This window comes from Suillus plorans (assembly GCF_016647745.1).
Source record: "Suillus plorans strain S12 chromosome Unknown HD556scaffold_43, whole genome shotgun sequence".
NCBI lineage: Eukaryota > Fungi > Basidiomycota > Agaricomycetes > Boletales > Suillaceae > Suillus > Suillus plorans.
This window is the reverse complement of record NW_024537427.1, coordinates 346181-357447: the sequence shown is the minus strand read 5'-3', so window position 1 is coordinate 357447 and position 11267 is coordinate 346181. Positions and strand designations below refer to the sequence as shown.

At 48.5% G+C, this 11267-nt stretch overlaps 6 protein-coding genes across 6 annotated transcripts; 4 read left to right on the top strand and 2 right to left on the bottom strand.

The window, feature by feature from the left end:
- Positions 1–2282: 2282 nt before the first annotated feature.
- On the top strand, positions 2283–5276 carry HD556DRAFT_657519 (SAICAR synthase-like protein). The gene is made up of 3 exons (XM_041311212.1): positions 2283–2532; positions 2585–3898; positions 3959–5276. The coding sequence occupies exons 1-3, from the start codon at positions 2419–2421 to the stop codon at positions 4781–4783; spliced, it is 2253 nt and encodes a 750-aa protein (XP_041158305.1). The 5' UTR covers positions 2283–2418; the 3' UTR covers positions 4784–5276.
- Positions 5277–5301: 25 nt separating this feature from the next.
- Positions 5302–5985, bottom strand: HD556DRAFT_1386694 (ubiquinol-cytochrome C reductase). Its single transcript, XM_041303420.1, has 4 exons — positions 5906–5985; positions 5808–5847; positions 5655–5749; positions 5302–5588 (listed from the first exon to the last, which is right to left on the bottom strand). Exons 1-4 carry the CDS (start codon positions 5909–5911, stop codon positions 5538–5540), a joined length of 192 nt encoding a protein of 63 aa, XP_041158304.1. The 5' UTR covers positions 5912–5985; the 3' UTR covers positions 5302–5537.
- Positions 5986–6271: 286 nt separating this feature from the next.
- Positions 6272–6706, top strand: HD556DRAFT_1240628 (uncharacterized protein; the record flags this gene model as incomplete). Its single annotated transcript, XM_041298134.1, has 1 exon — positions 6272–6706. The coding sequence occupies one exon, from the start codon at positions 6272–6274 to the stop codon at positions 6704–6706; it is 435 nt and encodes a 144-aa protein (XP_041158303.1).
- A 335-nt stretch (positions 6707–7041) lies between these two features.
- Positions 7042–7804, bottom strand: HD556DRAFT_1433024 (riboflavin kinase; the record flags this gene model as incomplete). Its single annotated transcript, XM_041305180.1, has 5 exons — positions 7042–7145; positions 7199–7301; positions 7352–7533; positions 7588–7719; positions 7753–7804. 5 exons carry the CDS (start codon positions 7802–7804, stop codon positions 7042–7044), a joined length of 573 nt encoding a protein of 190 aa, XP_041158302.1.
- Positions 7805–7984: 180 nt separating this feature from the next.
- On the top strand, positions 7985–9183 carry HD556DRAFT_657080 (uncharacterized protein). Its single transcript, XM_041311209.1, has 4 exons — positions 7985–8380; positions 8432–8584; positions 8634–8800; positions 8853–9183. Exons 1-4 carry the CDS (start codon positions 8017–8019, stop codon positions 9048–9050), a joined length of 882 nt encoding a protein of 293 aa, XP_041158301.1. The 5' UTR covers positions 7985–8016; the 3' UTR covers positions 9051–9183.
- A 29-nt stretch (positions 9184–9212) lies between these two features.
- Positions 9213–11149, top strand: HD556DRAFT_657402 (uncharacterized protein). The gene is made up of 3 exons (XM_041311210.1): positions 9213–9808; positions 9884–10860; positions 10913–11149. The coding sequence occupies exons 1-3, from the start codon at positions 9317–9319 to the stop codon at positions 10962–10964; spliced, it is 1521 nt and encodes a 506-aa protein (XP_041158300.1). The 5' UTR covers positions 9213–9316; the 3' UTR covers positions 10965–11149.
- Positions 11150–11267: the final 118 nt, after the last annotated feature.

The window sequence follows — 11267 nt, the reverse complement described above, 5'->3', positions numbered from 1 at the left end:
TTAACTTACTTGTATTTTACTTGTCTTGAGTACCACATTGTAGCATGAGGCAGGTTATTTCTGAAGTACACTTCATCTGAATCACTGAATATTGATATTTACCACTACTCATCTATTTTGGGTGACAATAATTCTCCTGCTGCACTGGAAACTTGTCATGCACCAATGTGAGACATTTGACTTAAAAACCTGACTAAACAAACAAACACCATTCTGGATTACAAACTACAACATTCCCAAGGCTGCTGGAGTGGGTCTTATAGTTCTTGATTTTCTCACTTTTGTAGTAAATTTTACGATCCTGCAAACCTGTGCAATTAGTACTTGTTTGACTCAATCTGTAATTAAACAGGCAACTATCATTATTCTTGGGGCTGTCTTTGTAAGCAATTTTGTGCCCCTTTTTCATCTGTCCCAGAATTCCTGGTGCTCTAAGTTGCATCACTCACTGGCGGGCTGTATCACTCATGTCAGCCTTCATTGGGCTCCTTCCTTTATTATTTGATTCCTCCAATGTCTTCTGATGTTGGATGTTTCATTTGTAATTCACATGGGTGAATGATTCATCTTGCACTGTAGGTAGATTATGATGACTTGACTTGACATGGACTGTGCAAAGGGGGCATGTTGGCTGGATGAGAAACGAGGCCAAGTCGATATGCTACAGCCTCCTCTACTCCAGTTATGACCATCTGATCAAAATAACAAATACTACAACACAATTATTATGATACATAGATTGAATGCCACTCATACGGTAGACTAGGATCTAGCAAGGATGTGTGGAAGCCGAAGTTCCCGTAACAAAAGTTGGACTCGGAGGCAGTGCACTTTGCCTCGCCGGCTGGCTCTACTGCTTACTATACTTACTAGTAGTGCGTGAGCTAAAGACAATGCATGTATGGCGAAATGTGCGCATTGTGGAAGCTGTAGATCAGTACCCTATTTTACACCATTGCTTGCCACTGTAAACACGACTCGAGATAACGGCGGCTTTGCACATAGATATTCGCCGAGTGTACGCACAATGCTAAGTCGTAGTCAGCATCCCCCAGTGTGTCATCGGTACACAACTCGGATCTGCGCCGTTCCTCCCAAAATGCACCGGTCCGCTCTATAAGAATATGTGAAATTTGAATCAGCAGAATCTAGATACAAGTTTACTCGACTCACACATGCACGGGTATCTGACACATCAACTTATCATGTCCATAGTGAGAGTGATCATAGCTATTCGCAGCTATGAATACGAAGACAATGGACGCCGATGAAGTACTGGATGTGAACGAACTATTCGGTGTGTAGCCGCCGGTGAAGAGGGCACCGCGGAGGTTATCTGCAGTGTGCATGGAACCATCAGATTTATCTCGATGAATGGGTGGTAGTAGGAAGTTGATAACTCCTCGAAGCGGATGACTCAATGATTTCATGCAAACTCACCGAAGGAACACTGATAAGGAACCAGTGCCAGTGGCCGAACTGGGAAGTTGGTGACGATCCATGGGTGAGTTTGGCTGAAAACAGGCAAGAATTCGGAATTCTCCTATTCAATTTGCAAAATGTTGAGTTTACTGATATCGTACTCGAGTGAGACTCGGTCCCCACGGGGGAAATTGTGCCAGCAGTTCGGCCCATCTGCCTACACGTTGATTACACGTACTGACCATTGAAGAGAACGGAAGACATTTGTGGGTGGGAAAACGGGGGCCACGTTCTAGCCCGAGGTTCGAGAAGGTGCGGCTAAATGTACATGGGCGTAGTCAATACATGGTTGTAAGCAGTGCAAGACCGTGCATGCTCTCATTCGCCCTTGGTGAAAAGTAAGGTGGGATGACTGCGGCGAAACGAAGCTTACTCGGTTTGATCCAGAGAAACGATTTCATTTGCCGATTCGGGATCAGGTCACCGGTCCTACCACACTGGTGTGCAATGTGCATTTTGTCGAAGTACGTTTGCAAGCGAACGTGCGATAGGTTGGGACCCGTGGCACCCCATGTGATTGGACGGCTGAGTAGAAAAGTCCGTTCTAACGTTTGGATTCAGGATTCTTTCGTTCCTGCAAGGTAAGATGCTTGTCACTCGATGAATTCTCTGCATTTCGTGCTGAAATGATTTGGGGAGACTTATAACAGACACACCGCGCTGAAGGTTGGACTAACTGTGCTTATTAGTCATCATTCTAACAAATCGACAAAGCACGTGTCTCGTCCATATCGTCATTCATCATTCTTCAAAAACTCTGCTCGTCCAACGTCGGCACTGCAGGTCACCGACAGCTATCTTTGTCCTACTGCATAAGGATTATTATCTGCAAGTACTTGTCGACAAGTGCTTGTCTTCATTCCAAAAGGTCAAAGCTGATCCCCAGTCGGGCACAGAATCAGCTACAATCGTGACCTGGAACGAAAGCCACTGAATATGACATTCGGTGCATCAGATGAGAGTCTTCCGCATATCCCTCTACGTCCCTTCAGAAACCAAGTCGGTGGCCACAATGCGATCTATAGATTTACCAAGCGTGCCGTGTGCAAGGTATGCCTGGTGATATTCTGTCATGATCCGTTTCTAATAACATCTTCTATAGCCTCTGGTTTCGAGAGAGAATCAGTTTTATGAAGCTGTTGAGCGAGAAGCACCTCCTTTACTTGGATTCATTCCACGTTATCTTGGCGTGATGCTTGTCACTTACCGACGCGTATCCAAAGGCTCGTTACCAGCCACCAACTCGACTGTACCCGACACGCATACTCCTCATCCCCATTCCGCCTATCCACCACCTCCTGACTATCACAGACCTAATTCCTATCTTTCTTGTCCCACTCAGGGGTTGACATCCCAGTTTCTGGAAGACGATGATGTGTCAAGTCATGAAACATCCGATGAAATGCCCGAAGTGGTGCTTGACCGTAATCGTCACATTATTCCTGAATGGGTTCTCCATCTCGACGGGCCGAAACACGATCGTCTACGCGGTGTGATTGCATCAACACCTGACCTTGTGCGACCAGAGCCTTCATCAGTGAAGTGCAGCCCTGCCTTGCGTCAGGCTACCATACCTTCCCAGGAGGTGGAACCTCCAACCCCTTCCAACTCACCCGAATGCTATTCAGGCGTCCTTCCAACGCCATTTTCAGAATCCCATTCAGCTCATCGTACGTTAGTACAGGAGGGGATTCACCCACCTTCCTTGCATCATTTCCATTCCGAACCGGGGATCGGGCAGCAACAGGGAACTCCTAGTTGGTTCGGGGGAACAGGGTTAACGATGGTTAACACGAAGCTCAAAGACCACGTCTTTAACACCATTCTCCGCAGGTTTCAGCGTCGGAATCGCGCCAAGTGGTCCACGAAGACAGACGACGAGGGTGAGATGGCTGATCATGAGGGTCGTCCGATTTCCTCTGCCCGACGCACTCGCTCACATCGTCGAAGGCACCCTGTGGGACAAGCAGAGAGGCTGAAAGAAGAGGAAGGAAGTCTCCAGTTCCCCTTTCTTCCGCGTATCCAGAGTGAGTCTGCTATAGACTCGATATATGCACAGGACAGTGCCAGCGATAGGGATTCCCTTACGCTTGAAGATCAGCACCAACTCGACCTCCCTCCCTGCCTCAAAAGACATAGAAGTCGATCACGATCTCTCGGGGTTTCTACCCCTGTAACACCTGTTTCCAGTAAACCTCCGTCCACATACAACTTTGATAACTCGATCACGCGTCAAAACCATTTCATTTGTATGGAAGATCTGACCGGTCGCTTAAAACGCTCGTGCGTTCTTGACCTGAAGATGGGGACACGACAGTATGGAATGGACGCGACGCTCGCCAAAAAGAAGAGCCAACGAAAGAAGTGTGACCGCACGACGAGTAGGCCCCTAGGCGTCCGGATCTGTGGTATGCAGGTTAGTATATATATATATGGGTAAGAAATCTAGAGTTGACTAAACTGGTTTACATTCAAGGTGTGGAACAACGCCACGCAATCATACGTAACCCAAGACAAGTACAGGGGCCGAGACATAAAAGCCGAAGAGTTTGAGTCGGTGTTGGCGTCTTTCCTGCAAGATGGCGAGCGTCTCCTCGTCTGGCAGATTCCTATTCTTCTCCAGAAGCTTTATGCTCTCGCTCGGATCATCAATCGTCTGAAGGGCTTCAGGTTCTACGGCTGCAGTCTCCTCCTTATCTACGACGGAGATCGTGAGGCGCAAGAAGCGTTCAGAACATGCGCTCTTGAGCACCCTTCATCCCGTAGTAAGCGTGGAGAGTCGTTGGAGCGGTCCAGTACGCGGTCCAGCGCCAGTGACGAGCGGCCCTTATTGCGCCGTAGTCATAGCGAAGACCTGCTTGTTGGACCAGTTGGCAAGCGTTCCAGCGGGAAGCGAAAGCGCGGCGAAGTTAACGTCCGCATCGTTGATTTCGCTCATACAACCACCGGGCGTGATTGGCTTCCTTATCCTCCGCCCGCAGATCGCGATATCATCCATCAGGTGTCAAGCTCCAAGGGTTATCAAGCTGAAGTGGATGTGGAAACGGGGTTGATATATGCTCGGTTTCCCCCTCACTTTCCCGAAGAGCCTGATCGCGGGTTCTTGTTCGGGTTGAAGAACCTTACGGAAACCCTCGAGAACATTTGGAACGAAGAACGTGTTTGTAGGATCAAAGCTTCGCGAGATGATCCGTCTGCTGACACCAACCAACTCCCTCCTCTATCTGCTGATGGCAAAGAGATCTTTGATGAAATCTTCAGCCGCTTGGATGATGAAGATCCCGGCATGCTCTCCACCTGATACTGTCTTGTCTTCTGTTTCCAGTGACACCTTTTCTCTTTAGTCGATGCGGTATCTATCGCGTTGTATGTGGTTTTTCTACCTATATTCCACCAACCGTATTTATATTCGACTGCCTTCTGTTTGTCTCTGTCTGTCTTCCATCATCATCATCATTATCATCATCGGTAGACCAATGCTCATTTGCACTTTACAATTCAGCGTCGTATTCTAGCACTGTACCAGACTGTACCTCACCCTCACTTGCATTTATGTAGCGCCGTGTTCCGAGGTATATACTCGCATACTCAACATATTCAAACACGTAGATATCGATCCCTACATTATCGTGTTCTCCAACAGACTCCTGTAATTGCCCTAGCTTTTTGTGACCGCTATAAGTTTGGGGAGGTGCCAGCTCGCCCGTGTTGTCGGTAGATAACTACAGAACATGTATAGGCGGCGCCAAGTGTATCAACAGCACTGGACTTTCATAATAAAATTGTGATGCACTTCTCATTTTAGCGCGCCTCCATAAGTGAAGCTCAGGAAGATGTTTAATTAGTAGACGGTGGCATTTCGTACGTATCAAGTCGCCAGAATACCGCCTGTACAGAAAAAATGGAAGCAGATACGCAGCGCATCAACACCGAACTTTCACGGTGAAATCACACGAGGTGAAGTTCTAGAACACGCCGACAGCTCAATTCCGGGAAGAAGTCTATTGAGGAATATAATCATTATGCAAGTAGGTCCCTGGCCAACTTGGGCGAAGCTATGAGTCTGATGCCTCGACGTATCTCGAACGAATGTCCTTCCATTGTTTCTGAATCATGCGGGTAAAGACAGCAAAGTCAGTTATCGGGCAGCGTTAGATGTGTCGGCTACTCACCCCCTGGTTCCAACGGTCCCAGAAATTGGTCACAGCGACGTCAAAGCCTACGTTGAACGCAAAGGCTCCAGCAAAAATGGAGGTGACGAAGACGCCTAGAAGTTTGATTTGGTTAATCGAACTGTGCATGACTTAGAGGATCGGGTCACGTACTGTTGCGCTTCGCGATGGTATTGTAGAACGCGTTAGCGAACTAGAAATTAAGTCGTAGTTAGCATTGTGTCGTTCACTCGACTGCTTATTTGACTTACAGCCATGGTTTTTTGTGAGCAGCGAGTTGGTGGAGAAGGTTCCGGACCCGGTGCAATCCGAAAATGCGATAGACTTTGCTTTCCCACAGTCCTCAGTGGGCGCGTCAAAGTCTTGCTAATTTCTACGTTTGCTCAACTGAAGTATTAGACATGGTCTCACTCGCTCAACTGAGGCCATCAGTGCTCAGCGCCGCACGGCAGTATCTCCATCGTGCTGGCCTGCACGAAAATGCAGTTTTCTCAAGACCTGCCTCCTTCGGGACTAGTCTCGCCGATGACATGTGGGGAGGTGAAGATTCGGCTGCTCCTCCACTAGACAAGCCTCCGATGGGCCCAAATACATACTACAACCCCATAACTGCAATAATGCAGAGGGAACCAAAGAAGGACATCGCGGAGCGTTCAAAGCCTTATCACCTCCACGTATACACTACACACAACAATTGCCGCGTCGTGTTCACCTATCCGTCCGGCAAACTTGTCAAGAACGGATGGTGGACAAGTGGTTCGTGTGGGTTCAAGGGAGCGAATAAAAGCAGCTATGAAGCGGGGTACCAATGCGCTGTGCGCGCTTTCAAGCGCGTCGAGGAGGAAATAACTAGGCCGAACTTCAAGGATGGTGGTGTATCGCCTGTCACGCTTGCGCTGAAGTTCAAGGGGTTCGGGTGGGGGAGGGAAGCGGTGCAAAAGGCGTTCATGACTTCTGAGGGAGATAATATTCGGTCATCAGTGGTGGTAGTTGAGGACAGGACACCTATAAAGATTGGAGGGACGAGGGCAAAGAAAGCAAGACGACTATAGTATTGTGCGCTGTTCGTATTGTGATGTATCTGCTGAATTAATTATGGTCATTCGCAGCATGCACTCCCAAGCAGAGTTCTATAAGTCTGCTAATCTGCAATCCAAGTACTAGTCTTTCTTCATTACAGGTAGGGAGTATCGATAAGGATCTCCACGGTATCTTGTCAATCAATGGCAATATCATATATTTTCGCTCCACAGCGCAATGCATATCAGCACCGGCTGGCAAGACTCCTATGCGTTACAACAATTTATATGTAGCGCTCCAGATACCCTGTGCTCCGTTAGTGATATGTGTTATGGTTATAGCACAATCATTCCATCCGAGGGGTGGCCTAAACCGTGAAGAAAGGGTCTGTCTTGTATTTCTCGTACCCAGGCCTCGCCATTGACTTGAGTGCGACCCTTTTGTCAAACTCTATGTCTTCTATAAGTGCTTCTGTGAGTAGAAAGTTGTTAGTATGGGTGAAAGTGGTCCAGGGACAATCGCACCTCGTGAAGTGTAACGCAGTTCCTGACGGATATATCCCAAAACTAGAGCCTTCATATCATATCCATAAAAATCAGTCTTAAACTCGTGCATTATGTGAATTTCCTGGGTGCCATGATTCAGGATGGTTCAAAGAAGGGGGGGGAAAGACGTACCGCAGTCTTGCGTTTATTGTTGTAAAAAGGATTCCACCCAAAACTCATGACCATGGGCAAGACGCATACGTCTTGGTCAGATAAAGATGATGTTCCCTCAGAAGGGGTAACCTGGGCATAGCCGTAGTAGACTCCTGTCCCTGCATCGATCATGGGTGGGAGGGAATCGTCAGGAAGATTCGCTGTAGTTCATACCCGTGAATTTGGTTCGATCAAGATTCAGTCTGGGAACATACCAGTTGGACATCCGAGGTCTTTGCTCCCTCTACCAAATCCATGCTGCACTGGGCCTGACAATTTAATTGGAAACGGGGCATCTGGAACGTCAGACCCAACGATGTCTGGCCTACTCGTGCGGAAAGACTCGTCTGGGACTCCATCGGGCCCCGCGGAATCCTTACTGGAGTCTGGCACGTTCGGAGAAGATGTGATCTCTCCGGTTGCATCGCCCATTTTGAAAAGATTAAACAGAAAAATTAGTAGGGCGAACATGAGAGAAAGAGAGCTGCACAAGTGCGGACTATCGGTAGCGCACGGCCACGCACGGCATATAAACCAAAGGTCGTGATGCGGTCGTAGCTAAGTATGAACCTGGGGAAATGATGACTACAGGGGTGAGCATGACGTGTGAACATCATTGACCAATCTGACTTTCCATTACTACCATGTCAAATTTCGTTCCATATCAGCAAAGCTATGGGACCTATCAACAGCCTTATCCTATTGTATATGCAACTGGTTCAGGACCTCCACAGCTGCTTCAGCCAGCGGTAGCGCATTATCCCCATCGATTCCCGCCGCCGCCCCCAACAGCAGCAGCAGCAGCAGCAGCGGCAGCCTCGACTTATCAGTTTCATGTCCAGCCTCCGCGCCAACCAAGCGTGGCAGTCGCTGAGATCATACCGGATATCTCTCCAGAAATAGCTTCCAAAGAAGTGCAACGGCTCATCCTTGCCCAGCTACAGACCTCAGAATATGATTCAATAGAACCCCCCGCATTGAAGAGACTAGAGAAAGAAGTCGTAACCTGTACGCAGCCCTTCATTCTATTAATTATCGAGCTCACACCTCAGAGAGCAGTCATTCAAAATCTATATGAACGCGCCCACCAGTACGCTAATCTTGCCAATCGCGCAATACCGATAGCAAAGGACATGCTAATGGCATGCGAAGAGCGAGATTTGAAAACAAAGGATCTACGCACAGTCGCTGCAGAATTTACAAAAGCTTCTGGTACGTAATGTTGAACCATGCTAACTTGGAGGTTTGACTGTGGATTAAGCTGAACCAGCCGAACCAATTTTTGAAATGCCACCTTCACGATCGCAGTCGCCCGAACTCCTTCCTTCAGATGACGAGAATATGCCGCCCGTTGTGCCAGGGACTCTACGTCAGCTTCCGACCCATTTCCCCGCATTGCCACCGAAGCATACATATCTCAGAACACCAGTGAGCCCATCTTTGTGTCTTCTGGTATATCGACTGACCTTGTTCTTCAAAGGCCTCTCCCCCTAAGAAAGCCGCGCTTCCCTCACTCGAAAGGAAACTCAAGACTGCAGGGCTGGTTCAGGAGTCATTAAAGAATCTGCTCACAGCAACAGAGGATAATCTCGGGCAAGAAGATGGCGAATTGCTGGGTCATATTGTTAACTGGGAAGCCTCCACGTACCCACGAAAACGTTGGAAAGTTTCTGCTTAACCATTTGATTTCGCATATACTTAGGCCTTGTGGGCGTCTAGTCCTGCTTTTTGTGCCGATCCAATAATCTATTTGGGCGGGTCTGGTCTTTGTCATGACTCCTTGATTGTTTCCATCTTACTCCATGACGTTAGGCAAATTTAAAGGTTACTTCATGACGCGTGAAGTCTAATAATATTAGCATCCAGTGTCCGACAAAATGTCCGAACTATGTGAATGATCAGTCGTCTGTAAAAAAGTACGCTCCCATCATTCCGACTACCAACATGCCACCTCCGGTCATCAACATCACAATCCATAAACTGAACACCATGCAGTTCCGCCATGTCGGAGCTGGCCACCCGATCTATCCCAAGATTGTGGAGATTGCAAGAGCTCTCGCCAGTCGCGATAGCATAGACGGTGTAGTCACTCCGGATGAGATGTTACCCTCGCACTCGTCCTTCCTTGCTATTTTGAATGCTACCACTGGTGTCCTGGAACATTCCGGTCTTCATCTTTCCAGGCTCGATCCCTTGTCACGCCAGAAGACCATATGCTTCTCAGTTGATCTCAATAATATGGTGGTAAGGGATGTCACCCAGGGTTCCGAGGGCATCCCAGACTTTCCCTTACCCGCAGACAAGGGCGTGCAAAACGCATTGAAAGTTTTCATAACCGAACAAGTGAATGAGTGGAAGAAGGATGAAGAATCACGAAGGCAGGAGCAAGAGATTAAGAGGAAGCAAGAACATGAACGTTGCAGAGAGAACGCAATCGTAAGTGCGATGCTCGTGATATTCCTTGGTGATCCTAGAATCCTGAAGCCTCCGTGGTAATATCATATCCTTTAGGTTTTCTTGCACCATCTTGTGGAGTTGGACCTTGTAGATCCAGCGGTGCTGGAACGTGATGCCCCCACTACTGCCTGCCCACTGTGTTCCCACGACCTCATCCGATGCCGCGTCTGCGGTATACACGCGTGCGAGAACTCAAGCTGCAAGGCATCTTCCATCGTCTCTGTCGTGGGATGCTCTTACCACGACCGAGAGTTCTTTTGCATTCCCTGCGCAACACCTCAAACTGGCCAGTGTCCAATATGCTCTCAGTGGTATTGCATGGAGTCACTGAGCTGGTGTGTTGGACGGCCTGAAGGCGACGCTCAGTGGACCCCTATACCTAACCACACAGCATTTGAAATCATCATTCCTATCAGAGACCCAGATAATGAGGACGACCACCAGTCGATTAGCCACGAGCACCCTCCAAGGATCGCTCCTTGTCGGAACTGCATCCGCCAGGACCATGCTTCAGCGTGGCGCCGCTGTGGTAACGTTTACTGTTGGTCCCGTAATCGCAATCGCTTCCGAGACATGGTCTGCTCAGACTGTGAACCAGGAGGACGTACATGCGCATGTTCACGGACATGGCTGTGTGGACCCTGCGCAGGTGACCCATCCGGGACGCCGTTCATCGAATGCCGAAGTTGCAAAGTTGTATATTGCCAGGACTGGTGTGCATACATCCAGAGTTGTACAGTTTGCAGTAGGACAAGGCTGTGTGATGACTGCATCGAAGAGGAGAACGATACGGAACAGCTTCAACTCTCGTGTCCACGGTTTACTGAGAAGTGCGGGATATGCCGTCGCCATATCTGCGATGACTGCGTACCCAGTTTATCGAGGTGCTCCAGTTGTGGTCGCTACTACTGTCATCGGTGTAGATGGACTGAGGCAGGGCATTCGTGCAAAACTTGTGCGTCCCCCATGTGTAGGGATTGTACAAGAAACTGGGATGATTGCCGGCAGTGTATATATGCAAAATATCCAGGGTCAGTTATTAAAGCACAAAGTTGACGAGTATCGTGCTGACCTTCAGCACAGTTACAGGGGACACAGTGCTAGCAGTCTCGTGATGTTCCCGTCCTTGTACTGATGGACGGGCTTGGTGCCAGTAGGTAGAATATATTAGTGGGCTGACCAGGAGCTAGATATTGATCGACACACACACACAAGTACGGAGCGTCGAGTAATGAACCGTAATATACGATTTCACGGTTGAAATACCTTCTATGCATGTATTATATTATTTCAGGCTCACCCACCGACACTCGAACGAAAAGCAAGACATCGTTATGAAACCTCAACATTCAGGAGCACCTATCCCATTCGGTTCGATGGCGACGGTGGTCTTAAGCCTAATTCACTGATATGACAACACTGGACCACAAGTCCGGGG

Excerpts from the sequence above, each read along its gene's own strand:
- HD556DRAFT_657519 (XM_041311212.1), top strand. The coding sequence starts at position 2,419 with ATGACATTCGGTGCATCAGATGAGAGTCTTCCGCATATCCCTCTACGT. Across the intron at positions 2,533-2,584 it reads CCAAGCGTGCCGTGTGCAAG|CCTCTGGTTTCGAGAGAGAA; the intron begins GTATGCCTGGTG and ends CATCTTCTATAG. Across the intron at positions 3,899-3,958 it reads TCCGGATCTGTGGTATGCAG|GTGTGGAACAACGCCACGCA; the intron begins GTTAGTATATAT and ends TTTACATTCAAG.
- HD556DRAFT_1386694 (XM_041303420.1), bottom strand. Across the intron at positions 5,750-5,807 it reads TACCATCGCGAAGCGCAACA|GCGTCTTCGTCACCTCCATT; the intron begins GTACGTGACCCG and ends TCAAACTTCTAG. Across the intron at positions 5,589-5,654 it reads GGGACCGTTGGAACCAGGGG|AAACAATGGAAGGACATTCG; the intron begins GTGAGTAGCCGA and ends CGCATGATTCAG.
- HD556DRAFT_657080 (XM_041311209.1), top strand. The coding sequence starts at position 8,017 with ATGTCAAATTTCGTTCCATATCAGCAAAGCTATGGGACCTATCAACAG. Across the intron at positions 8,381-8,431 it reads AGAGAAAGAAGTCGTAACCT|TCATTCAAAATCTATATGAA; the intron begins GTACGCAGCCCT and ends CTCAGAGAGCAG. Across the intron at positions 8,801-8,852 it reads ATACATATCTCAGAACACCA|GCCTCTCCCCCTAAGAAAGC; the intron begins GTGAGCCCATCT and ends TGTTCTTCAAAG.
- HD556DRAFT_657402 (XM_041311210.1), top strand. The coding sequence starts at position 9,317 with ATGCCACCTCCGGTCATCAACATCACAATCCATAAACTGAACACCATG. Across the intron at positions 9,809-9,883 it reads GTTGCAGAGAGAACGCAATC|GTTTTCTTGCACCATCTTGT; the intron begins GTAAGTGCGATG and ends CATATCCTTTAG. Across the intron at positions 10,861-10,912 it reads ATATATGCAAAATATCCAGG|TTACAGGGGACACAGTGCTA; the intron begins GTCAGTTATTAA and ends CCTTCAGCACAG.